General features: G+C 52.6%; 2 protein-coding genes and 1 long non-coding RNA gene across 9 annotated transcripts in view; 2 read left to right on the plus strand and 1 right to left on the minus strand.

The window, feature by feature from the left end:
• FAM3D (FAM3 metabolism regulating signaling molecule D) overlaps nt 1–14,365 on the plus strand; it is a 34,484-nt gene extending 20,119 nt beyond the window's left edge. For 6 of the 7 annotated variants that reach the window (XM_058726373.1, XM_058726372.1, XM_058726374.1 and 3 more), the window contains 6 exons: nt 2,376–2,493; nt 3,912–3,970; nt 7,011–7,061; nt 10,592–10,676; nt 11,357–11,483; nt 13,972–14,365. In XM_058726373.1, coding sequence (XP_058582356.1) covers nt 2,376–2,493; nt 3,912–3,970; nt 7,011–7,061; nt 10,592–10,676; nt 11,357–11,483; nt 13,972–14,061 — 530 coding nt within the window. In that variant the 3' untranslated portion in view covers nt 14,062–14,365. The remainder of the gene's footprint in view (nt 1–2,375; nt 2,494–3,911; nt 3,971–7,010; nt 7,062–10,591; nt 10,677–11,356; nt 11,484–13,971) is intronic. The other variant, XM_058726371.1, reaches the window with a different exon arrangement.
• The window catches only part of LOC131509986 (uncharacterized), a 110,694-nt gene continuing 86,723 nt past the window's right edge, over nt 3,033–27,003 (minus strand). The window contains exons 2-3 of the long non-coding RNA XR_009260844.1: nt 10,990–11,052; nt 3,033–3,922 (exon numbers count right to left, since the gene is read on the minus strand). This is a non-coding gene — a long non-coding RNA (uncharacterized LOC131509986). The remainder of the gene's footprint in view (nt 3,923–10,989; nt 11,053–27,003) is intronic.
• Nucleotides 21,943–27,003, plus strand: part of FAM107A (family with sequence similarity 107 member A) — a 54,497-nt gene continuing 49,436 nt past the window's right edge. The window contains exon 1 of the mRNA XM_058726385.1: nt 21,943–22,347. Within this exon, the coding sequence (XP_058582368.1) occupies nt 22,324–22,347 (24 nt within the window). The 5' untranslated portion in view covers nt 21,943–22,323. The remainder of the gene's footprint in view (nt 22,348–27,003) is intronic.

Consider the following 27,003-nt stretch of genomic DNA (forward strand, 5'->3'; position numbering starts at 1 on the left):
TTTGAGGTGGCTGGTGGGGGCAACCTCTGAGCCCAAACCCAGAGAGCAAATCCCCTGCCTCCCGGTGGCTCAGACCCCTGGACATCATCCCTTTCATCCAGTAGCTTGACTGTGAAGGCTGGATGGTCAGAAAATCAATTCCAGAAAAGCCTGCTTAAGCCAGCCTGTTGACATCAGGTTTATCAGACTTAGCTGCAGTTGATTAGGCTCTGGGCACACTCTAGGGTGGTGGCCGGGGCCTGGAACAATCCCTCCAGCATAGGTGAGAACCTCTCGTCTCAAGAGTAAACTGGCCTTCCCATGAGGGGCCCGGGGGCCAGAGGTTGGGCCCCAAGACTCATAGGAGAGGAGGACCCCTCCCCCGCCTCATCCTCAGCCAGCCCCACAGACAGGTGCTAGGCCTCTTGAGAAGGGTCCCCTCCAGGAGGTGGGGAAAGGGAGTCGGGTCCACGTCTCCAGCCCTCTCTGTCCTGAGTCACAGGCCTGGACAGCCCCTTGTGGGTGTCTCCATCCCTGGCCCTCACTGTGGGGACAATGTCCTGGTTTGAGCTCTGAGTGTGTTGAAACTCCGGGTTGGGGCGGGGGGCAGGGCAGGGAGCCTAGGATGGGCATTGCACTCAGACCTCCAGGGCTGCCCACTAGGCGTGTGGGCTGAAATGCAGCAGGGCACCCTGGGGTGGGTGGCATTCTCTCCTAGGAAGGAGCACATTTACTTACTTAGAGGTGTCATGGGCTTGCCAAGCCTTGTGCCAGTGGGTTGTGTCTCCTCCGGAGGGGCCCTTTGCCCTGATACACATAAAGGCTCCCTCTAGGCTGCCAAGGGCTCTGGAGCCCCTAATCACCCTGCCCACATGCTCCATGGGTTTATTCAGTGAATATTTATTGAGTGCCTACTATATGCCAGGCACAGGAGTTATAGGCACAATTTAACAAGATAATCAATGTAAAGTGCTTGCCACAGTGCCCAGCACGCAGCAAGCCGTCGGCATGTGCCAGCTTCTCCTAGGAAGCCTGTGGGTTTGCTCCAAGCAGGCACTGCCATAGCTCAGCTAGATGCCTGGCACAGGGCTGAAGGAGAGGGGCTGCCCAATCACCGCCTTCCTTTTGCAGGTGAACTTTCTCTAAGTCCATGTTTACCCAGCCCTCCCTAAAGGTATTTTCCTGTCAGGTGGTATTAAAAAAACAAAAACACAAGGCATTAATATAAATTAAAGCCTGCCAGGCTGAAAGCACAGGTGACGGATGTCCCAGCTCACAAAGGGTCGATTGAGGCCCGAGTGGCTCAGTGGCTGTGTTTGGGGGTCCTGTATACGTTTCCTGCCTTTCACACCCTCCCTGGGTTTGCCCTCTGAGGCCCACGCGGGGAAGGCACAGGTCTTAATGGCAGCCACAATAATCAGAGGTGCCACGTACTGAATCCTCAGTGGATTCTAAGCATGGAGTGAGAGAGGACCAGAACCACCTGCATGTTCCTTATTGTATCCCAGGGCCTGGCCCATAGTAGGTGTTCAGTATGATCACTGAATGATAAGAAGAATACCCAGGGGTGCCAGGGTGGCTCAGTCGGTTAAGCGGTTGACCCTTGATCTCAGCTCAGGTCATGATCTCACGGTTCGTGGTTTCGAGCCCCACATCAGGCTCTGCACAGACTATGCTCACAGCACAGAGCCTGCTTAGGATTCTCTCTCTCTCTCTCTCTCTCTCTCTCTGTCTCTCTCTCAAAAATCAGTAAATAATTAAAACAACGTTTTTCAAAAAAAGACTACCCAATATGTCTTGAGCCTCAACATGTGCCCACTTATTCCTCACAAGAACCCAGTGGGAAAGGCACCCTATTTATCCCATTTCACAGATAAGGATGTTGATACGCAAGGAAGTTGAAGACTCGGGAACCTGGCTGGTGAGGCGTCCTACCCACCATGCTGGGGCTCCCAGGAGGTTGCCAACAGGGGGCCTCTGGGAGCTCAAATGGCTGCTGTGGCCCTAGAGAGAGGTTCTCAAGAGAACCCCTTCATCACAGCGACCCTGGTAATAACCAGGGTGGTAATTAACCACCACTCGTTCCTCCACACTAGTTCTGGGGGTGCTGTGTGCTGAGTCAGGCACTGGGCTGGGGCTAGAGCTGCCATGGGAACCCCAAAAATGAATTCTAGGGTGGTCAGACCACACGACCAATGTCCTGCATCTTTGACGGGGACTGTTGGAGGCATTATGGGAACACAGGGGCAAACCCCCCAGACTTGGCCATCAGCAAAGGCTCCTTGGGGAGGAGGCCTCTGAGCTCAGTCCTGTGCCTGATCCCGGGCCCCTCCCCGTCCTCCTCCTGGGTCCCTTCCTGAGCTGCTAATGCTAAAGTTGCTCTGTTCCCTCAACAGCAGTCGTGAGGGCCAAGTGTGGCCTCGCTAAGCCCTGCCCAAAAGAGTTCTTCGCCTTCAAAATCAGCAGCGGGGCTGCTAACGTCGTGGGCCCCACCATATGCTTCGAAAACCAGGTGTAAGTGTCTTGTGTTTTGGTTTTTTTTTTCTTTCCATTCACTCATGCATTCATTCACAAAGTCAGAAGCTGCGAGGGCAGGCCCTGAAAGCAGCCCATACCTTCCACTGGCTTCCTTTTACTCTGGGTGGATGAGTCACAAATAACAATAGTCCCAGCAGCATCTCCATCTGCCAGCACCTTGCGAGATGCTTTGTGGCTTCATCTCATCCAATCCCCCAACACTCCCAGAGGTGGGACTATAATTGATGAGGAAACTGAGGCTCAGACAGCATTACCCAGCTAACTGGTGGTAGAGTCAGGATTTGAACTCAGGTCTGTGTGATACCCAGACTGCTGGGCTTCCTATAAAGGGGGATGCCTCTGGGGAGGGTTCAAAGTCAAGATCTAGGCACCAAAGTTCAGATGCAGCAGGTGCCAAGACTTCTACTTAGGTTCAAGAGAAATACTGTGTACCCATTATCCAAGCCAGGTAGTAAAGGCCCTGGGGACAGTAAGTTTATCCTACTAAAGAAGCCAGACACAGATGTTTTTTAGTCAGGTTTCTGAACCAAACTCCAACTCAGGCAAAACACGGAACTTAGTGGTTCATATATACAAAAGGCCAGAGACAGTGGGCTTCAGGACCAGCTGGATCCAGGGGTTCAAACCACATCATCAAGGGTCCCTTTCATACCATCTTTAGTTCTGTTCTCCTCTGTTAGATTCAGTTTTTGGGACACGAGAATGGGCTGCTTCATGTAAAGGAGGGAGGCCACTGGTTGGCTGGCATATTAGCCCAGGCTGGCACCCCACTGGGAAGACAGCTTTCTCCCACCCAAATTATCCCTGCAAAAGGCCCAAGACTGAGTTTCATTGGCTGGCCTGGGTCACATGACCATACCAGGCTCAATCACTGTGACCAGGGGCACAGTATGCTCTATTTGTCCAGACCTGGGAGACTGAGGTGAGTCCCAAGAACTACCTGGTCTGAGAGTACAGGACAGTTTTCCCAAGAGAGCCAGAGGACTGGGATGTGGATGCTGGGCAGGTAGGGCCACAGCTGGGCTCTACGCAGCGATCCCTGGCTGCAGGACAGCAGCAATGTTCTGGGTTCTGCCTTCTTCCCAGCAGCCAGGCTTCACTGCTTGGGGAGGTAGCCTGGTCCCACCTCCAACACCTCAGAGCCCCAGGCAGGGACCTTCTCTCTTTTCTGAGCAGACTGTTCTGGTCCAAACATGCCATGAGAATTCCTCAGAGAATCCAGCCCACCGCTTGTTTCCAGGAGAAAACAGATGGCCCAAATTATTCTGTGTGCTTCCTGATGCTTCTGCAGAGTGCCATGTGGGCCCTCTCGGAGTTCCCGAGTCACAAAAGCAGAGTGTTCGTTCCACGTTTGGGCCCAACTGTTGTATTTTGTTTCTCTTCTTCTTTGTCAGGATCATGAGTCCTGTGAAAAACAACGTGGGCAGAGGCCTGAATATTGCCCTGGTGAACGGTGAGCTGCTGACCTATCCCCCAGACAGCCCCCTCCATGCTCTTAGGACTGGGGCGGGGGCGGGGGGAGGTAGTTACACATTCATTCAACCAACACTGGCTCAGCTCCTACTACACACCTGGGGCCATCCAGCAGTGCTCCAGAGGGAAAGCCCATGGGACAGAAGGTCTAAAAGACCTGGTCCCACCCACCAGAGTCTTGACCAGGCCCCCACCGTTAGCAACTATCCCAGGAAGATACACTTCTCCTATGAAACATGAGCCCATCCTCAAGGCCCATCCATGCGGCCTAAGCCAACACACATGAAACCCTAAGGGACAACCAACAACAATGTGAGATCATGAGCTGATTGCACACCTTCATTCACTCATTCATCAAATACTGTCAGCAGCTACTGTGGGCCAGGCCCTGTACAGAAGCACTAGGGGTCAGCCATGAACTAGAAGGACGGGTCCTGGCCTGTCCATGGAGTTGAAAACCAATACAATGTGGTGAACATCTATGAAGGAGGAGGAAGCACAGCTCTGAGAACTGGGACATACAGCTGGGGATGGGGGTAGTCAGGGGAGGCTTCCAGAGGGAGGTGCTGGTCAGCTGAGGCCTGAAGGATCGTGGGGGTTGACCAGGGAAAAAGTGGGGGAGGCTCCTTCGAGGCAGGGGCAACACTGTACAGGAAGCAGAGAAGGGAGAAGCGGGGAAGAGGGCTTGGGGGCCACACAGGGTCTTCCTGGCTACACAGAGAAGCGGGCAGGATGACAGGTACAGATGGGGAGGCAGGCAGGGCGAGAGGATGAAGGGCTAAGGCTTCTACTAAGAAGTGTGAGCTTGAAGCTAAAGTCAATAGGGAGCCTCAGAAAGGCTTTGAGGAGGGCATGAGGGTCCAGCCCTGCATTCCAGAAACTTCCTTCCAGCTTAGAGCAGGGAGGCTGGGGGCAAGGAGACCTGGAGGAAGGCCCACAGCCTTACTACCCTGCATCTCCAGCAGGAAGACCAACTTCTAGCCATGCCTGAAACAGGGACACATTTCAGGAGGGGTGGGTTTACAGGGGTGGAGTAAGGACCAGGTGGTCTGCCCCAGCCAAGACCCTCCTCTCTCTCTGCCTCTGGCTCTTAGATGGAGAGCGCAGGCCATTTCCCTGAATCTAAGAGCTACTTCCTGGGACAAAGGTCAGGGCAGGTGGAAAAAAGGGCACAGCAGATGCTCCGGAAGGAAGAGGTCAAGCTTGTGTGTGTCATGACCACATGAACACACTTAGGAAGTGACAGGGTAGGATGGGGCTCCTAGGGAGACATTCCCCTTCTGCCAAGAAATCCTGCCGAGTCAGGGGAAAGGTCAAAGCCTAAAGCAAAAATGGAGCCTCACCCAGAGTGGGAGGTCGGAAGGCAGCCCAGGAAAAGCGGGACCTGGGAGGGGCAGGAGGCCGAGCAGGGCACGCCTCCTCCAGTCTTGAGAAGGAGAGCAAGACCTGACTCACTGCATTGGCGGCCGCTTCCTACAGGGAGGGCATGCCGGCAGATGACTGTAGGGGTCTCAGTCTACAGGGCCTATTTCACCTAATCTCCACGCACACCCCCACCCCTCACCCCAGTGGGAAGGGCAGGAACTGGCCCTGGCTGCAGCCCATCTGGCTGAAACCTGCTGGTTCTCTCTTCCCTGAAATGGGCCACTGCAGGAGACAACCTCTATGACTAGTGTCCAATGAGACAGGCTTAGCTTGGGGCCTCCCTCTCCTCCCCTCACAAAGCCCAAAGATGAACACAGGCATCAGTAACACCAAGAGCTGTTACAGAGCATTCACTGTGTGCTATGTCATTCAGCCTCACCCCGATGCTAGAATGGAGCTATGGACTCTGTATGGAGGTAAGACATGGAAGTTCAGAGAGGTTAGGCAACTTGCCCAAGGTTACACAGCCAATAGATTTGAACCCGGATCTGGCTGACTCCAGGTCTTAATCACCCAGCTGAATTACTTACTTCCCTAGACTAAAATCCTCTCCAAACATCTATGTAGCACCTACTGCATGCCAGCTGCGGGGAAGTCCAACAAATCACTCTCAGGGCTTCACAGTCTCACCTGTATAATAAGCCATCAAAAAGATCGGTAAGTATTGGTAGTTCTCAACCTTTTAGGGAGCAGAGATTCCTTTAAGAAACTTCAGTCTGCACCTTTTCCCCCTAATTCCAGAAAAATCCACAAACGCACATGATCATAGTTTCATGTGTACATAGACCCCTCCCCCCCCTTCCAAGGACCCTACACTAGTGGCTCTGAGAGTCCAGTAAGGGCTGCACTGTGAGCTCCCCCACCCAGCAGGAGAGCCTCCACTACCCAGGCCCCTGTCCCCACCCTCTTCCCGGATCCACAAGCTAACGCAAGGGGGAAGGGACCAGGGGTGAACACGTAGATCTGCCATCCCCTCTGCAACACCCCCATCTAGTGGCGGAGCGTGAGAACTGCGACTTCCCCAGAACACCTGGTTTTCTGTAGGACTTGGACCCTTTGCAAAACCCACAAACGCCATTCAGATTACTAGACTCCGAGCACTGGGTACAGTTCAGCCCACGGCAAGTCCCTTTGCCTTCTAGAGTCGGAGGACTCAAATTACAGGTTTCCTGTTTAGGTAGGAATAATGATGACGGATGTAGTTCTTTTTATTACTATTTTCCAGCTGAAATTTATCTTGTTGTGTTTACTACCTATTTGAAGTACATCTTGCTTAGTTCCCATAGCCCATTTTTCAGATGCAAAAATTGAGGTCCAAATACTAAGTGGTGCATTAGGAAGTGGCAAGGCAAAACACAGACCCAGATTAGCTGGATACCGTTCGATTCCAGAGATCCTCCACCATTGTGTTCTTGTACCTCTCAAATCAGCCCAAAGGTTAGTGGGCACCTACTTAGCGCTGCATGCTTTCCACAGGACCTGATTTTACTCCATTATTATTCTATTTTTAGACCTTAAAGAGTAACCATTTTCTGCAAAACGATAGGCAGGATGACACATTCCAGGAAATCACAGTTTTGCCCTCTCATCCCTAGGAACCACAGGAATGGTGCTAACACAGAAATGCTTCGACATGTACTCCGGAGGTAGGCACCTCTCTGCTGGCACTGAGGTCACAGGGTGGGCTGAGCCTCTTCCTGTGGCAAGAGAGCCATGGGGTGTTAAGATGCTTGGCTCTGGTTTCTGCAGGAGACAACCAGAAAGAAGCATGGTGGGGGTGGGACGCCATCCTGCTGTCTTTGAAATTCCTCTCCTGGATGCAGAGCCTGAGACAAGGATTCAAGGGCAGCGGTTGACTTGGAAGGAGGTGACCTCAGAAAATATCAGCGGGAAGTGAGACAGGGAAAGGAAGATAGCCAGTGCGATGTGTCATCAAGCTGAACGCTGCGGGCAACTGGAACTCAAGGAGCCAGTGTCCGACACATGCCTCAGAGAGGTCTCAAGGGGCAAGGGAGCTGGGGTGCTCCCGCCCCTAATTCCTTGGCACTTCCCACACTTCTGGCCTGCCCCAGGGCACAAAGGAATGTCTGGAGGTGGGAGAAGACCTTCAGGCAAAGATATGCCGGTGCTGGCAGGTGGAGGCCAGGCATGTGTGCCCTGAAGTGCTTAGGGCAAGGACATACGGCCTAGTTTGCTCTGCTGGGTGAAGAGTATTATATTTTAAGGCTGCAGGGTCTCCACTGGGCCCAAGGACAGGACAAGGCCTCCCAAGGTCCAGAAAGGATATCTCTGAGGCTCCAAGCTCTCTGCATCTTTCTACAGACATCTTTTCTTCTCTCTGTGCACAGGCATGCTTTCTGAACCTCTCTGTACATGTAGCCACCCCACTGTCCTCCTTGCCTTATAGGACACAGACCTACCTGGGCTGAAATTTCCCACCAGCAGCTTCCTCACCCACAGGCTGACTGGCAAAGCCATGGTGGGGGCAGGACTCTCACCCAACAATCCCGATATCTTCCAAAACATGGTGGAATAAGTCCCAGACCCATTATGCCACCCACTGCCCAGCTGGCAACCCACCTCCCTCCCTCTGACACAGGAGCCTCAATAAGAACTGGAAAAGCAGCTGAGCGGCCCCTTGCAGGCAGCAGGAGTCCTGGTCCTGCAAAAGCCGGTTTCCATCAGGATAGGTGAACTGAGCTCACCCCCCTTCTCAGAGCCCAGCTCAGCTAGGCTACCCTCCCCTGTGCCTGCAACCTCAGGGCCCAGCTCCAGGCTCAGGCATCACTCCCCTACTGTGCCCACCTAACCGCACAAGCCCAAGAGGAGACAAAGCCAGGCAGCGAGAAAGTGGGAAGCCCTCTTGGCCTTGCAAAAAAAGGAGGCATTGAAATGGGAGTCTGGTGCCCGAAGTCACAGCTGCGAATGTTTGCAAGGTAACCACACTTAGAGACACAAGCCGGCACCCTGTCCTGTGCCCAGGGCTTCAGAGGATCCCATGGGTCCTATGATGGCCATCCTCCACCTGAGTCCCACCTCTCAGGTAGGGTCTGCAAGGCCAGAGGAGGTGCCGACTGGAAGCCTGCATCAGGGCCCACGCAGACGTCTTCGAGGTGTGACCTCCTTGGGCAGAAGCCACAGATACACCTTTAGGACTGAAGGTTGGCCAGGGCATGGCAGTTGCTGGAGGGGAGGATGGTGTGGACAGAGCTTGGAACAGCAGACTGGGGGTGTCCACATGCAGGCACGCAAGTCCCCTCCTGGTGTGGGACAGAGCTGAGACAGGGGTGAGAAGAACGTGGGGTAGACTATTGGCCGAGGGCCAGAGGATGTCATTTGTTCTCTGTCCAGGACCCCCCCAGGTGTTCAGGGTGGCCGGGGGCCAGGTTTATGGACAAGGTCCAGTCTCTGGAGTCAAAGACTTCAGGGTGAGGCAATGACACCTCTTGAACTTCAGTTCTGTCATCTGTAAAATGGAGGGAATCCACAGTGTCCACTTCATGAGACTGACATGGGGATTGAATGGTAACCCACACTAATCAGTGGGAGGGGCCCTGCCTGGCTGGAGAAAGGACCTGGGGGGCTCATTCAGTGTTCTCCCTTCCCTTCCCTTCTCCCTCACTCCATCCACAGGACTCAGAAGCAAGGAGGTCATTGTCAGAATGAAAAGGGGGAAGAAATAACTCAAAAAAAACCTAAATTTTATATTGCCCTATTATCAAGTTGAATGTAACCATGACTGACAGGGACCCAAAAACAGAAGCATTTGAGGACAGGTTGTGGTCATGGACTACACAGACCTCTGTGTTACTGAGCTGGTTGACAGCTGACCTTGGCTTTCAGGACTTGATTCTTCCCCTAGGTCCAAGGGATCCTCAGGGAATATAAGAACTGGCTTGTCTTCATGGGCATGGACCTATGGGTGGAGTGGCCATACAGGGCCCTGTGCTTAGAGCAAATTCAGGTTTGGTTTGATGCTCTAGTTTTGCCATCTTGAAATTCTTAATATTTTTTTAACAAAAGTCTCCTTGTCTTTTTTAAGATTTTATTTTTCAGTAATCTCTATGCCCAGCGTAGGGCTCAAACTCACAACCCAGAGATCAAGAGTCACATGCTCTACCGACTGAGTCAGCTTGGTGCCCCAAAAGGCTCCACATTTTCGTTTTGCGCCGGCCCCCCAAAATTATGTTACAGATGCTGCTAAGAATTGCAGTTCCATTATAGTGCACTTTCTGTATGCCCGAGAGTCATCGTCACATTTGCTCTTTATAACAATTCTCTGGGCAGTGCTACTGATCACCCTTGTGTGACAGATACAGCCCTGATTTTCCCACTAGGCCAGTCTTGTCCATACTTCTTCAGCCATTCAAGAGCCCCTTGCATACTTTATGCCATGTCCAGGGTACCGTCTGAATTGTTAGTATTTTCCTTTGAATCAGCTCACTTTTTTAACCTAAATAATCTTAAAAAGGAACCTATATCGCTGCCATAAGTTATCACTTTTTATGCAGCAAAGATGGCCATAAAGATAAGCTCCAGCTGGGTGCTGACCCCTCCCCAACGTGCTGCAGCTAGGCCTGTCTCTGTTAAATGCACAGATTTTGCACCTGCAGTGCGGTGTTCAAGATGCAAAGGGAAGCTTGCTCTTTGGTGTAAGCTGGGATCTGTAGGACACTAATGTTCTCTCTCAGTGACCTGAGTTGCCTGTGGTCCAGTGTGTCTATCCTCTAAAGTCAGGACAGACAAGTTAGGTGGTTAACTAGTGTAGAAGGAGGTGGCGGAGGGTATGCAAAGAGCCCAGAGATGTTGAGAGATGATTTCTTAGGGGCCAAAGACCTCCATACCTTGGGTGTAGGTCCCCAAGGGCCCTTAGGGCAATGTCTCTCACTTATGGCTGCACATCTGAATTGCCTGTGGAATTTTCAAATTCCAATGTCCACGTTTAACCACCTGAATGAGGCTACCCTTGCTCTGTGCACGTTGCTCTCCCCTGGACAAGGGCTGCAGACAGCTCCACCCCGGATGCCACCTCCTACCGGCCCCAGAGCTTCAGACGGAGCTCAGTGTCAGCCTGCCGCTGGCCACTCCTGGTTCATCAGAGCAGTAGCAGAGAATGAGAATGACCAGTGGCCACTTCCCCTAAATGACCAGCACCCTCCTTTCCTTCCTCCCGCAGAAGTGAAGCTGCTGGTGAAATTCCTTAAAGAAATTCCAGAGGGCGCACTCGTGCTGGTGGCTTCCTATGACGACCCAGGAACCAGGTAAGTGGGAACCTCTACCTGCCAGGCCATAGCAAACCAAATGCTTCCAAGCCCTAAGTGCCTTTTCCCACTCTCCTGCTGGCTCTATCTTCTGGCAATTTTCCTAGGGAAATAACCAGACAAGTGTACATGTTCTAGGAGGCCCATCACAGCCTTGGTTACAACAGTAAAAAACTGGACACACTGTCCCTGTCCAATAAAGACCTACTAGTTATAGAAATTATGCCGGTAGGTGACATATTATATACATATATATATATATATAATCAAAAATGGTGTAGAAAATAATTTAAGGATATGGAAGAATGCTCACCTTTTAGCATTAAGAGGAAAAAAAGAAGCAGTTTGTAAAACCATTGGTATGATCCCACAGTACCTGGGGGAAAAAAAGACATGAAGGAAATATATTAAAATTTTATAATGATTATGTCAAGCAGGGTGAGACTCTAATTTTTAGTTCTTCTGTGATGTTCCATATTTTCCAAATAAACATGTATATTTGTAAACAGAAGCAAAATTGTACTAACACCTCTCCAGCCCCCTCCAAGTGGCTTCTTGAGAGAAGTCCTTGCCACTCAGCCCTGTTCTTCCTGAACACAACTCTGCTCGTAGGCCAAGGGCCTGAGAACCTGACCTTTCCCCCACCCCTCTAGCTCACCGTGTTCTCTGCTCCTCTGCAGACTGAATGATGAGACCAGGAAGCTCCTCTCCAGCCTGGGCAGTTCTTACGCAAAGCAGCTGGGCTTCAGAGATAGCTGGGTCTTTTTAGGAGCCAAAGACCTCAAGGACAAAAGCCCCTTTGAGCAGGTGGGTTCCTGGTCGCATCCCATCCCAGTGAAGTGGGTGGGGTGGGGGGAAGTTGCCAGGGATAGATGGACAAGGACTGGGGTGGCTTGGAAGAATGGTGTGGGGACCCCTAGAGGTCAGAGTGGCCTGACTGGGTAATCCCCCAGCAGGAAGTGGCCTTGACTATTTTGCAAGGAGGTGGGTCATAATAAATTATCGGATAAGTACCAAAAAAGAGAAGGAAAAGGAGAAAAGAAGGATGAAGGCAAGAGAGACATGGAAAAAAAGAGAAAGGAATGTAGAGATGAAGCCTGCATGACAGGCAGAGAGGGGAGCCCAGAGAAGGGGGGATGCCTAGCTTCTGGTCCCAATGGAAACCTAAGCCACACCCCTTTTCCCCCCAAGGGCTCAGGCTCCCCACCTGAAGAGAGAGGTTTGGACCAGAGGAGCTGTCCCCTTATAAGCTCCCTGTGGAGAGAGTAAACTTGCATCAAGAGGAGGACACAGGAGAGCCCACCTGATATGGAAGGGGTCGGCAGGGGTCCATGACATGTGGCTCTACGGTCACTACCCAGGGGTGTCCCCAAGCAGGGCCTGGGAGGCCCCCCAGCAATGGAGTCTCAGGATTGCTCAGAGGAGGAAAGGGGAGTTAAGGCAGCACTGGGAACCCGCAGGGAAAGGCTGCACCTTCTCTCCCTGTCCCCCATCTGTGCGTCCCCAGCTCAGAGCAGTTCCAAAATGTGGGAGAACTAGCCAGATCTTCCCCAGGCATGAAGTAGCCCCATCTTTGGAGGTGACAACATTCAGTTCTGCCCAGAAGGCAGCTAAGAGTCGATGATTCAGGCATAAAGGTCTAGCGAGGTGAGTGAATTCTATCCCGAAGGCAGTGGGGAGCCATGGAAGGCTTAAGCAGGAAAGCGACAAGCACAGATTGATATATAAGAAAGACTAGCTAGCATTCAGCAAGCACTTGCTCTGTGCAGGCTCGGCTGAGCAAGCTACCTGCAGCGCCTTCTTTGATTCCCACATGAAGCAGGTACAATTATCCTCCCATCTCACAGTCCAGGATCCGCAGGCATGGAGAGGTTTTAACCAGCTTGCTCAGGTCTGAGCTACTCAGCGATGCAGATGCAGCTGTCATCAGGTCAGCCTGCCTCCACAAAGATTTCCCGTCCTGATGCTTTTAGCACAGCCTCCCCAGCTGAGCACGGAGAAGTGTGGAGAAGGCAGGGAGGAGGCCCAGGCAGCAATCAGACAAGAGGCACAGCAGCCTGCAGGGAAGGGGCCATGGGTGGCAGGGAGGGACAGCGTCAGGAGGCTGAACTCCAGGTTGGGGGGGACCACAATGGGCTGCAACGGTTTTTGCCCTGTCTAGAAAATGCTGGCCTTGTTTGTATGCGTGAGTTTCTAAGAGAATGAATTCAGGTCGTTAGAAATTACTTTTTAAAAATGACTGTACAAAGTAGCTTGTGCTGGAGGAGAAAAGGAGGGAGCCCTCTGTTGATAGCCTCTGGGTGAAGACCACAGACATCGGGGCGGGGGCTCCAGCGCATCCCTGTGTGAGGTGCAGGGAGGGGGCAGGGCGGGAGGCAGGGAAGAGGCTTCAGGCCACAAGCGCGGTTCTTCATAAAGCCCAGCTTCCAAACCCATCAAAACCGGGCCAAGACAGCAAAGAAGAAGCACGCAAGTCGACCCATCACCCGGAAATGAATTGGAGGCCACGGTGTGATCGAAACCACCTAGTCCTTTGTTCCCACACACGGGGCACTGGGCGTTAGAGAAGCAGCACCTAGAATGACTTTATTCCCTAGGGTGAGCCACGATTATCCCACTGGTAGACTTTGCCACTTATATTCGTTTCTCCCGTAAACTAAGCCCAGGCACTTTAAACACAATCTTAACTGATTTTATTCTATTTACTTTTAATTAATATTACAAAGTGGTTCTGCCACTTACCAACTAAGTGGCCACAGGCAGCTACTTTGGGCCTCTGTGCCTCAGGCTCCCCATCTATAGAATGGGATGATAACAGTATGCCCTTCCTGGGGCTACCATAAGGAATAAAAACATAAGGTACTTTGTGCCTGGCATAGGACAAGTGTTCACGAATTGCTAGGATGCTTCTTCTCATTGTTCTGGTTGTCTGGGGGTGTCCTAGAGGGGCTGATAGAGAATTTGGCAGAGGAGCTAATGCTCGGCAAGCCCACCTCCCACGCTTGGTGCTCCCCGCCGCCCCCCACCCCCAAGGCACCGAGGGATGACTGAGCTCTGATCCCCTCTGTAAAACCTTGGACAAGTTGTAGTCCCTCTGAGCCTCAGTTTCCCCTCCTATGAAATGGGCTGGTTATATCCAACACCACCACCTCCCCATGGGGCCACAGCCAGAACAAAGTGAGTGAAGGCATGAGGTTTAAAAGCACAATGAAAATTCAGGTGTGAATTCTTAACAGCCTCCCCTGTGGGCCACGTCTCTCTCTTTCTCTCTCTCTCTCTCTCTCTCTCTCTCTAGTTCTTAAAGAACAACCCAGACACAAACAAGTACGAGGGCTGGCCGGAGCTGCTGGAGCTGGAAGGCTGTGTTCCCCGAAAGATACCGTAGGGTAGCTGTGGACCAAAGAAGCTCCTGGCTACTCTAGGAGTCAGAGCTGGCTGCGGCGACGAGAAGGGGGCCAAGAGGCCTGTGGAAAGTGCTGGGGGAATCCCCTTGCACTGTGCACCTCCCCTGTTTGGAAGCAGACCCCTCTCATGGGCTGAGGCGGCTCACCCAAGGTGGCCAGACTCAGGGATCCTTCCAGAGCCCGTCTGCTCTGGAGAGAACAGGCTGGCTGTCACTCCCGAGGAAGGACAGACTGCCCATACCTGCGGCGCACAATTAAATTTTATTTTTGCTGACTTTGAATGAACGTTCTGACCTTCCGAAGTGCAGTGTTTCTCCCTGAGATCAAACTGGCCCAGGCCGGGTTTGCTTGGGCCACAAGCTGGGACAGGTCGATGACAGCCTCGGGCACCAGGTTAAGCAGCTGGAAAGGAGGTTGGTTTCATAGAGATTTTGCTGAAGGGTAAATGAATCCTTTGCTCTCAGCTTAAGCTGTAAGACCCACAGGACTAGAGAGAGCCAGAGGACGGACACAGAGCATGTTGCCTTGATCTGCTGCTTGAATGAGAGATGGAGAATCAGAGCCGGAGCAGGGCGGGCAGGGGCGGGGGAGGGGGGGGGGTCCTAAGGAAGACTGGGAGGAAGACGCAGGCTGCAGGAAAGACCTTCTGGCTGTTTCTGAGTGGTTCTGCAGAAGCAGCCCCTGAGACTTATTTGGGAAGTGATTCTAGAAAACACCAATGGGGTTGTGGAAGTAAGACAGGGGAGGAAGGTAGCCAGTAAAGGGTGTGTTATCGGCTCTGCTACAGCTGTGGGTAAGTGGAGCTCAGTCCCACAAGGATCCCCAGGAATCCGTGTAGAATACACACACCAGAGATCTCTTAGCCAGGGCGAGGTTGAGATGCGTCTGCTCAGTCCTGTCAGTCACTGCTAGGGAGGGTGCTGCTCGTGTTGGGGCTGATGCGAATTCCTGAGCACTTTTTGTCCGCCCTACAGAGGACAGAGTGGCCATCTGTGGCTCTGCAGAGAGTCCTTAGCCCAGAGGCATTGATACCAGCCACTGGAGCTCCCTGAGGTGGTAAGGCCCAAGGGACATGTACAAAGACCCTGCCTGCGGTCTCTGAGAAGGGCCAAGCAGGGAGTGCCTAGACCAGATCCTGGGCGGGGGTCATGGGAACAGAAAGCACTGGTACCCTGGCTCCCGGAGCGTGAACTGGAGAGGCTGCAAAACCTATGGAGAGGTGCGAACACCCTATGCAGCAGACCAGCAGCAGCTCAAGTCCTGTGTAAACCAGTGGTGCGGGGCCCTGGGGTTAGCAGGGCTTCAAATGGGCCAAGAGGGCCTGGGGCGGAGGGGACAGAGTGTGGGAACCTTCGGCCAGGAGCCATGGCGGCTAGGACTTGGGCTGCAGTCCCAGTAGGGTGAAGATCGGTGCTCAAAGCCTGAGAGGACAACTTTGAGCAGGCTTGGCTGAGGAAGTCAGAAGAGGGGACCCAGCCAGGCACCGCTCCCCCCACCCCCACCACACAATCCCATTCCCCCATTTTTCCCAGTGCAGATCACTCTCAGGGATTAAAGCGGGAGTTTGCTGGTGGCCCCACCTAACTCTTTTTTTTCTTCTAAGTTTAGTTGAGAGAGGGAGCATGAGCAGTGGAGGGGCAGAGAGAGAGAATCCCAAGCAGGTTCTGTGCTGTCAGCACAGAGCCCAAGTCAGGGCTCAAACTCACAAACCTGGAGATCATGACCTGAGCCACAGTCAAGAGCCAGATGCACAGCCAACTGAGCGACCCAGGTGCCCCCCGCCCCAACCCCCGCCACCAACTGACTCTTCCGGTGGAGAATGCCTGGCAGCTTGGATGTGCTCCACTCCTCCCATTTTGTTCCACGTGGCAGGGCCTTCTGTTCACACCTGACAGTGCTAACAAAGGGCTCCCGCTGAACCCAGTCGCCCTTCCTTCCGCATCCCCAGGACTGACTGAGGCCAGCTGAATGCGGGTTTTCTGCAGGCCCTGGACCCTGACCGCACCACTCCTCTTCGCTTAGCTGACTCACTTCACAGAATACTTTACAAAATTTAAAAAACCAGGGGCACCTGGGTGGCTTAGTTGGTTAAGCATCTGACTTCAGCTCAGGTCATGATCTCACGGTCCATGAGTTCAAGCCCCACATCGGGCTCTGTGCTGACAGCTCAGAGCCTGGAACTGCTTCAGATTCTGTGTCTCCCTCTCTCTCTGCCCCTCCCCTGCTCATGTTCTGTCTCTCTCTGTCTCAAAAATAAATAAAAACATTTAAAAAAATTTTTTTTATTTAAAAAAAACAATAAGGACTTTTTTTAAAAAATTTTTTTAACGTTTATTTATTTTTGAGACAAAGAGAGACAGAGCATGAATGGGGGAGGGTCAGAGAGAGGGAGACACAGAATCTGAAACAGGCTCCAGGCTCTGAGCTGTCAGCACAGAGCCCGACACGGAGCTCGAACTGACGTACCGCCAGATCATGACCTGAGCCGAAGTCGGACGCTTAACCGACTGAGCCACCCCAGCACCCCAGGACTTCTAAAGTAAGTCCATGGCCAGAAACAGGGCTAGGCAGAGCTCTTGGCAGTGGTCCCTATTTTAAAAGGATATGGGAGGTGCGTGGGTGGTTCAGTTGGTTAAGGGGCCGAGTCTTGACTTCAGCTCAGGTCACAATCTCACAGTTCGTGGGTTCAGACCCTGCATCAGGCTCTGTGCTGGCAGCTCAGAGCCTGCTTGGGATCCTCTCTCTCTCTGCCTCTCAATCTGTTCCTCTCTGGCTTGTGTTCTCTCTCTCTCTCTCTCTCTCTCTCTCTCAAAATAAGTAAACTTTAAAAAATAAAAATAAAAAAATAAAAGGACATGGGATGGCCACCTGGTTGTGAGAGAAGATTCGTGGTACTCTTCTAAAAGCTGTCTCGCACAGCACTTTAAAGAAGATTGAGAAAACGTCAATGAGATGAATCAGAGAACTGGGGATAGCGTCTCCTGGAGAGGGGGAGCTTGGAAAGGCAGCACACTGGAATGGCTGGTGCCCCACCCAGGTCCCCTCGACCAGTCTGCACTCCTCTTGGAGAACTGCTCTCAGGCTATTCATACCTCCTCTGCTCACTGGGGCAGAAAAGAGAGGCCAGCAAGTGTGGGAGTTCACATCACTACAGGATGGTCCACAGCTCCTGACCGCCTGGCTGGGAACCAGAAAGCCCGGCTCCCTGTCTTGCAGCAGGACAGCAATGAGGTGCAATTTACACTCCAGGGCTCCCCATGGGATCGAACCAGAGCTGGAACTTGGCCTGAAAGTGTCCCTTTGCTTGGTTGTTTCCCCTTTCCTGTCCTGCTCCTCCACTCCCCTACGTGTGTCCCCCGGGAGCCCATCCTTAATAAATTACCTGCAGGGTGCCTGGGTGGCTCAGTCAGTTAAGCATTCGACTTTGGCTCAGGTCATGATCTCATGCTCCTGAGTTCGAGCCCCGTATCAGGCTCTGTGCTGACAGCTCAGAGCCTGGAGTCTGCTTCAGATTCTGTGTCTCCCTCTCTATCTGCCCTCTCCCTGCTCACTCTCTGCCTCTCTCTGTCTCTCTATCTCTCTCTCTCTCTCTCAAAAATAAATCAACATTAAAAAAAATTTTAAATCACCTGCATGAGAATCCTCACCCCAAAGTCGGCTTCTGGGGGAACCATCCCAAGAGAGGCAGCGGCCAAGGCCAACTGGATGGGACTGAGCCTGGGCCTGGGCTAGGAGACAAGACACCCAGCATGTAGGAATTGTCACCCACAGGGTCAGGTCTCCATGAATAAAGGGCATGTGCTGTTGCATGCTGGAGAATATGAGGCTGAGACTACGGGACATGCCCCCTCCCGCCTCCCCTCCTCCTCAACCAGGGGCAGGTCTCTGCTGGCACATCCTCCAAATGATGAAAGGGAGCCCAGATGACCATCAGGCGTACCACCAAAACCCACCAAGGAGATGCAATTCTAGAACCAGCCCCCCTAGGGTCCCCTGGGGTGGGCATCACAAAATGCCAAACACCCATGAGGTTCTTAACATCATTGCCAGGGCATTGTGGCCACTACAGGGACCTCCAGGTCAGCTCAGGATTGGGGCAAGACAGAGAGTCCAAGAAAATGGCTGGAGAGAGTTGAGTCAGTCATTACTCACCCACTATGCATCAAGGACTGGGTAGGCACAGGGGATACCACAGTGAAGAAGACCAGGCACAGTCCCTGCTCAGAGTCCCCATGGGGAACCCAGATAAAAAGGCAATATGACTTGATAAGGGCTATGCTGGGAAAGACTGTGGGATCAAGGAAGGTATCCTGGAGGAAGCAGCATCCACACTGAGCCTTGGGAGTTTGCAGGAGTTCCCCAGGCAAAGAGGGGAAGGAGGCCAGGCCAGGGAGCAGCATGAACAAGACCTGCAAGCTGGAGAGGCCTGGAAAGGGAAGAGATGAATAACAAGGGCTGAGCAGGCCGGGGTGACAGCCTTAAGGGCCTTGTGGGCTGGGGGACGGGGCTAGGACTTTGTCCAGGGGCTGTGCAGACACACTGAGAGATTGAAGCTGGGGAATGACACGACCAGATCTGCAGTTTTTGAGAATTCCTCCTGGCTGCCGTAAGGAGAAGGCAGTGGAGAAAGCGAGGCCAGGGTGAAGAGGCTGCTGTATCATCCCAAGAGATGGCCTGGACCAGGAGATGCAGAGGGATGGAACAAAGGGGACCAGTAGCAGTTATTCGGGAAGTAAAACGGATAAGACATGAGAACTGATTTTTCTCATCATTGCGGTGGACAAGCCTTTAGGAATCTCTGCAAGCTTCTCGTGGCCTCAGAATTTGGGGCTCATATCTCCTTACCCTCTCCCCACCTAGACGCCACTCCTCTCTCCCAAGACTGAGGAGGGGGGAAGTAAGGGGAGGTAAGGGGGAGGGCTTTCCAGCAGCTGTAATTCTGGTCCTCACCAGCAGGTGGCAGACCAAGACAGAAAGGGGAAGAGTAGCAAGGTTACCTCTGCCCACCCAGTTTGGCGAAAGGCGCTCCGCTTAATAGGATGCCTGGGATTTACCAATGGGCAGTGAATTTACTATTACTCTAATAGCAGCATAAGAGCAGCACCCAACCCCCTTAGGAATTGCTGCTGTAGGCTCTGTGGAGAGGTTTCTATGAATTACCTCATTTCATCCTCACAGCCCTATGTGGTGGGCACCATTGTTGTTACCTCCTTTTACACATGAGGAAAATGAGGCTCAGAGAGGCCAAGGGACTTGTCCAAAGTCACACGCCTAAAAAGCTTCCGATTAAGGATTGGAATCCCAGTCCATCTACGTCACTACAGGAAACAAATCCTTCAGAAATACTTGCCCTAAAACTCCTCAGGGATGAACAATGTTTTTCTCTCCCACCTCCCTCCCCTCCTCCTTCTCCTTTTCCCCTTCCTCCTCCTCCTCCTCCTGAATGCCTCTGAAGACTTTTGAAAATTGCCCAGAACCTCTGAGTCAACGTTCTCAAAATCCACCATCATTGCTTTGAGAGACGATGAGGGAGTCGGTCTGAGTGATATGCAACTCCTCTTTTCAAAACCGTCCCACATTTTGTAAGCCTTGCTCCCCTCTACAAGATTGTGAGTCAGGAAGGAACAGATGTTTGCAGCCTATTTTGCACATGGAGAAAGAGAGGCTACGAGCTATGCCCAGGCCACACAGTGAGACAAGGCAAAGCCAGATCTAGACCCTGTCCTTGACCCTGCGACACCAACCGTCTTTTCATAAATCATCTGTGTCTGCATTCCAAGCACTCCTTGGTGCCAAGACCTGTGCTAGGTTCTGGGTCCACCACCCCCATTCCTGCCCATGGCATGAGGCCCAAATGTTGCATTTCAGACCCTCATCTTGCCAGAAGCCAGGCTTCAGACCTTCAGCCAATCAAGACCTCCAGGCAACCAAGCTTTTAGTGCAGCTCATAAGTCATATTTCAGCAGGACTCCAAGCAGATGGGGAAAAATTAATAAGCAGGTAAAATTCCTTTTCTCTCCTCCCATCCTACCAAGAGCCAAGCTGGTAGATAATTATGGGATGGCTGCCAAAGGAGTTTGATCTTCAGGGCTGACTTACGGCATTTTTACTGCTCTGGCTGACGGCCAGTTTAGTCGCTGCCCTTTACAATGTCGTGAATGCTCTCTGTACTGCAGGAAATCAGAAGCGGTATGCCAGCCATGACTGAATCAGGGAGAAAAGGAACGGGTGGCAGCTGAGGCAGGGGCTGGACCAGAAGAAGGAGCAAAGGAAGAAGCCACATTTTTGCTTGCCTAGAGGGGACAGTACTAATACTCTTACAATGAGTCAGGGCTGTGTTGGGCACTCTATGTACTTAGACTATTTCATTTCATCCTCCATCATTTATTCACCCACTCCTCCAATATTTATTGAGTGACTTCAATGTGCCAAGCTCTATTTTAGACCCAGGAGGTGAACTAATAAACAAGACAGACCAGGTCCCAGGCTTTGTGGAACTGCCATTCAGGTGCAGGAGCTGAACAATGAAAAAATAATAAACAGAGAACCCAGGAAGCTAGTTTGCATTGAGGGTCAGGGAAGGCTTATCTGAGGAGGAGATAATTGAGTCTGTTGAATAAAAAGAAAAGAATTAAGCAGGATTTAAAAATGGAGTTGAGGGAGAGAGATGGGAAACATTCCAGGCAGAGAGAACAACCAGTGCAAAGGTCCTGGGGTGAGGAGAAAGGTGGTATGATCCAGGAATTGTCAAAGAGAAAAGGGAATGGGAAATGACGTCCAAGAAGCAAGAAAAACTTGATAGATCAGAACTTTAGGCCACGAGGAATTTCATTCTGTGGGCAAAGCTGGGTCTAGAATGCCTAATCTTTGAGCCTTCACTGCCAACTACCATTTCATAAATCATCTGTGTCATAAATCATCACCACTTCCCAGTGAGGCACCATACTAGAGCCAAGTGAGGGTGGCAAGATTTTCCCTGCCCAGCCACCTCTTAAGAAAGGGTGTTAGGCTTAATCAAACTGGTTACCTGGGACTTGCCAATAGGCAGTGATTTTATCATCAGTGTTATTAACAGCATTATAACAGCAGCACCAAACTTCTCTGGAGAATTGTTATTGTCCACATCCTCTGCTTGGAGCTTTACACAAGTCACCAGATTTCATCCTTACTGCCCCATGGGGTGGGGCAGTTGATATCCCTCTTCCGTCAAGTGGGAGACGATAAAACAGGGAATGACATCATCTGATTTGTTTTATCAGAACAATGGCTTTGGCTGTACACACCTACCTCTTTTGGCCCTCAGAGCAACACTGTGCAGTGTGATTATAGGAACACACACACACACACACACACACACACAGATGAAGAAACTGAGGTTCCCAGAGGTCAAATCATGCCCCCTTGGGTCACACAACTGTGAAGAGTGAGCTAGGACGGAAGCCCAAAGTGATTCTGGCCTTAAACTCACCCCATGCTGGTGATAAAAAGGAAGGTGGTAGCAAGTGAGAAGGAGGGTGACTGCTGGGGTAACTTGGAGAACTTGGCCTTGGGCCTGGAATCCAGCCTCCAGATATTTTCCTGGCCTGAGCCCAGACCAGCCCTCCCCCCTACCCTCCCCGCCTGGGTAACTGTCCTGTTGAATGAAGTGCTCTGCTCTCAGAGTCTCTGCTCTGGGACAGCCCTTGCCCCCAAGTGTCTTATTAATGGGGCTGTCCAGCCCGAGGTTTATGTGCCCACACAAGCCTGCCCTGAGCCCCATGCCCCAGCTGTCCCACACAGTCTCCACTGTCTGGGCCCTGTCTGCGGATTGGTGCCCGGCCTGGCAAGAAGGCCAAGTCCTGCCTGCTAGGCCAGCCAGAGGTCACCCGCCGCACCCAAGCTACCGGCTGCATGGTGAGAGGACTGCTTTGCTTCTCCCCCAAACCCTGGATGCCTCAGTTTCCCTTTCTGAGAGAGGCAGGGGTGCAGGAAGTGAGGAGTTACAGGGACCACAGGACGTGTGGGCCACATGCGGACACCGTGCGCCTCTGACAGGATCAATCACTCTAAGCCTGCCTGAGGAGCTCTGGGCTTAGGAACAGCTGTGAAAGCCTCCTTTGAGCCTGAGGAGAATGAGCCGCGAGAGGACAGGGGACCCTGGCCCGGGGAACCCCTTGGGCCCCGGCTCCTGAGATCAACATCAGCAGGGAGGACCCCCAGCCGGCCCCCCGAGGCCCAACCAGGCCTGGTGCCTACTTTGTGCCATGGGAACAGTCCAGGGGAAGAAGGTAAGAGCCCCTGAGGGTCCTGTTGGGTCCCTGAATGTGGGGAGGGAGACTGCATTTACCAAGTGGGAGCCCTCACCCACCTACCCACCGGCTCTGGGGGGCCTCACCCAGCCACTGCCCCCCGGCATCCCTCCCTGAGCTCACAGCCAAGATTTGCATCTAGAAACCTGGCTGGGGCTTAAGACAAAGCCATCTGATCTCTCCATCTCTGGAACAGACCTGGGGCTGCCCAATCTCACGGGCTCTCTGGTCTTATACATATGCCTCTCTGCTTTCCTACATACAGGCTCTGTGGCCGCCCCTCCGCATGCACCAGGGGAGTGTCTGTGGGCAAGGTATCAAAGCTTTCTGTAACTCACTTCCCCATGGGGACAATAGTCACTACCTCAGTGAAATATTAAATGAATTAAATGAATTATACATATATACATATATATTTATTATATTATATTATATATTATTATTATTATATATTATTATAGAATTCTCTTCATATTATTATGCATCACCTTCTACATCTGAGCTCCCAGTAGGGGATCTGTAGACAGCAAAGCCTATGCGTGTTTCTGAAAATGTGGTCGATACACCCCCTGTGTCTGCATTAGAGATGGGGCATGTGAGGGGTCTTGTTCCACAAGCCTTCTTGGGGCTGGCCCAGACCTCCTGGATGGAGGAGAAGGGGAGGCAGGGCTCCCTGGGGATTCTCCTGCATGCTTTCAGCCCAGGTTGTCCAGGACAGTGATCCCAATGGTGTGGTCAGGCAGCCCAGTCCCAGCTCCCCCATCTACCCACTGCGCCAAGGAGATGAACCCCTCTGGATCTCAGCTCCTCACCTGTAAAGTAGGGCCAGTCCCCACCTCCTGGGAGGTTCCATGACCTGATACCTATAAAGTGCTTAGCACACTGCCTAACACCCAGAGGGCCCAGTAAACAGGGGCTCTAATCCTCAAACAGCTCATGGTTGTGCTTGGCTCCAAATTTTCTGCCAACCCAGCCCATGCCACATTTTTCAAACTTAAAGTAAAACACATCATGGACCTGATGGAGGAAGTCTTTCTGGACCTCAGCTTCCCCATCAGGAAAATGAGTGTTGGGTTAGATAACCCCCTGGGGCCTCCTAGTGCCAGCCTCTGCTTCCCACCTCCTTCGCTTCAGAAGCAGTCAGACCTGGGAGCTCCTGCCGCCCCTCAGCACCCCCAGCAGCATTATCCTACAAGGTTGATGTCCTGTGGCTGTCCCTTCTCCCTCCCGCAGTGTTCCCTCGAGCCAGCCCGCAGTTAGGACAGGTAGATTATCTGAGCAGCCCAGAGCGGCCGTCCCAGCCACGCTTTGCGCCCTGGCCCCACCCATCTCCTCTTTCAGGAACAGTCTTCCAGCTCCTCTCCTTTCCCAAGGGGGAATGAGCTCAGCCTCTAGATCTTACCTGTGCTGAGAGTCACCTTGGAGAATAGCTTTCCAGGCCTAGAAAAGACCCTGACAAGGTCTCGTGCAGCAACGGCAAATACAGCTCACATATTGCCATCCTCTCTTCCCCCACCTGTGACAGACATCACCAACGGATCCCAGTACCCTTTCCCACTAAGTGTAGACGGCCTCAAAATCCCCCTCAGCACAGCATCCCAGGACTCCCCCACCAGTCAGCCAGGACTAGCCCCCACATTGAAAGCCATGCCTACCCTGAGCCCAGCTCCTTCTCCGGCCCTGCAGGGAAAGGCCTCCCGGGGAGAAGGCAGCAAGAGCATAGTGATTGGGAACATGGGCTTTGGGGTCGGACAGACCTCAGTCAGTTCCTCCACGTGCTCTATGACCTTGGACAAGACAATACACTTCTCTGAGCCTTAGATTCTGCCTCGATAAACTAAAGATAATAATCCTTCTCACACTGTCATAAAACCTAAATGATATCATGCCTGGGACAAAATAGGTGCTCAGTCAACGTTCTCTCTTCTCTGCGTTTGATCCTCTCACACCTGTGTCCTCCCTTTGAGCCAATGAGGGCATTAATATCACACCCAACAGCAGATGAAAAAACTGAGTCATGACCAAACATAACTTCTCCCAGCTGGTCAGTGGTAGAGCCAGCCTGGAGTATAGGTTATGAGCATGCCCTTTGTGGGGCTCCCCCAACCATGGATCACCCCACCAAACCCCCCATATGCCTACTTCTGTCTCCATTTCTGGAGGCAAACAGCCCAGCTGCCTCTGTGGGATGTCTATGACAGGCCCAGCCGTGCAGAACATTATGTCCAGCACCCACTGGCCTGTCCTATAAAGGTCACCCTGCTGTCCCTGGGGGCTTCTCAGACCCCTCCCACGCTGGTGGCTTACTCACAGTTATAAAATAACAGCTCTGGAAAACCCCTGGTGATGTGCTCCAATCCTCTCCCCATTGTACAGCTGGAAGACTGAGGCTGAGAGAGCGGGAGGACTTGCCAGGGCCATGCAGCCAGGGTCAGACCGTTTCCACAAGGCCTGGCAGCTCTGGGCCCAGCCCCAGAAGCACACAGGAAGGCAGTGGGTCTCCTTCCCCAACACCATGCAGGGCAGGACCAAGCCGCCCCTTGGAGACGACCCCTGCCCACTTAGTGCACTCTCTCCTGGTATATAACTGTCTGTCACATCTTCATTGGCTCCCAGCCCAGCCTCCCATAAACACCCATCAACTGGGCACCTGTGCCGGGAGCTGGGCCAAGGAAGGAAAGGCATACGTGCCCTCACAGCAACTCTCACGGCCCTCAGACACCAGACGACCGGGGTCTGGGCACTCTGTCCTCAGCCTCCACTCAGCAGCCAGTGCCCCTCCCCCAGGAAGGGCACAGGCCCACAGGCTCTTACAGGCAGTCCCCACACAAGTCCACCACCCCAGGCATGATCCTACTTCTACCCTTAAGGTGCCCAATGCTAAATACAGATACTAAATGATACCCTGATACTAAAAAGAAAACGTTACTCATAACAGCCCATGTGCATTGCGCTTCAGCAAAGATTCTCTCATTCAGTATGCCCACAGCTCTTTGAGGTGGATACGTTCATTACCCAAACAATCAGAGGCACAGAGAGATTAAATGAGAGGGTCGAGGTCACCCAGCCAGTAAGCAGTGGAGTCGAGATTTGAAGCAGGCGGTCTAAGGAGCCTTGACCACTGAACCCCACTGCTGGCGTGTGTGAAGGTGGGCTCTGGAGCAGGAAGAACAGGGTTCGAATCCCACCTGGGACCCGTGTCAGGGCCACCTGCTTAACCTCTCTGAGCCTCAGTCTCCTCATCTGCTAAATGGGATCATGATTTCCCCTTCCACACTAGGATGAGCAGAGGTGCCTGGCACAGAGTCGGTGTCAGAAACGGTGGCACACAATGGTACCCTTGCTCTGGAAGCTGAAGGTGGAGCTTCAGCAGAGAGGGGGCTGGCTGTGCCCCCAGACCCACAGTGGAACCCCTTGAAGCCCTCAACACTCAGCATGCTGCAAGACATGTCTCCAAACTCAGCACCACCCAGGTTTTTCACTGAACGAATCCTACATTCTGACTCCGTTGATATTTGCCAAGTCACTCGTCGCTTTGTATTCGTCTTCATTAGAAGGAAGTTTCCTTGACTGAAACAAAAGGAATAAAAGAGGAGAGATCCAGCTAAATTTGATAAATGGCCTGAAAGGGAGTGTTCGTTCTTATGGAGTCCGAAAGGTGCACATCTGGCCGGGCCCCACTGGCTCCCTGAACAATTATCCCCACCGATGATGGATGGCTCCTCTCCCCGGCGCCGCTCAGTGGGGCCGGAGGACCTCGTTAGAAGGCTCTCACTGCCCGCTGCCCGTGCCATGCCATGTGCCCCCCCACCCCTGCCCACCGCCTCTGACCGCTTCCCTGACGGGAGCTGGGGCTTCATCTGGGCATGCAGGGCACACTCCCGGGGGCTCTGGAATTAGGCACTAGCACAAATGCTGCCATTGTGAGCAGCTTGCCAAACCCTGGACTTTGTCATTCAGGTCCAGGCTCCCCCTTTTACTCCATCTGTTCACCCCCTGGATCTGAAAGCCCCTGAATGTTTTCCTTCCCAGCCTGAGCAAACCGGTAAACACCCCGTGCTCCCCTCCACTGTGAACTGTCCTCTCCACCTCATCCTCTACTCTCAGAATAGCCTCGCCTGGCATGCTTGAAAAAGTTGGAGCTAAAATTTCTTCCCTGGGAAAGCCCAAGGACAGAGGGCCAGGTCTGGGAGCTGTAGGGCTATGTACTGGCAACAACTGAAAGGGGCATTTGAAAGTAGGCACAGTGACCTTTGGAGGCAGGGAAAGGGCAGTTTTCCTGTTCCCTGAGGCCTCCCTATGGGGCTTTCCTCCTCCTCTGCCCCTGGCTTCCCCAAGCCAAGATGGAATTCAGAAGCTGAATGCCCTGGGCTGCCTCGAACAGATGCACAGGCTGGGCAATGCACAAAAGCAATGAGTGGATGGGTGAGCAGGGGTGGAATCCAGCCCACTCTCTACCAGCAGATCCTGGTACCCAGGTGTTGACTAGGTCTGCCCAGAGGAAAGAATGCTGCTTTGTGATTGCACAGTGCCATCACCTACAGTCCTGCAATCACCTCTTCCAAGACTAAAACTTCTCCTGTCCATCCTTGTGGCAGGAAGCCCAGCTTATGGGGGAAAGACATTGAAGGAGAA

The sequence above is a fragment of the Neofelis nebulosa genome, chromosome 4 (assembly GCF_028018385.1).
Source record: "Neofelis nebulosa isolate mNeoNeb1 chromosome 4, mNeoNeb1.pri, whole genome shotgun sequence".
Lineage (NCBI taxonomy): Eukaryota > Metazoa > Chordata > Mammalia > Carnivora > Felidae > Neofelis > Neofelis nebulosa.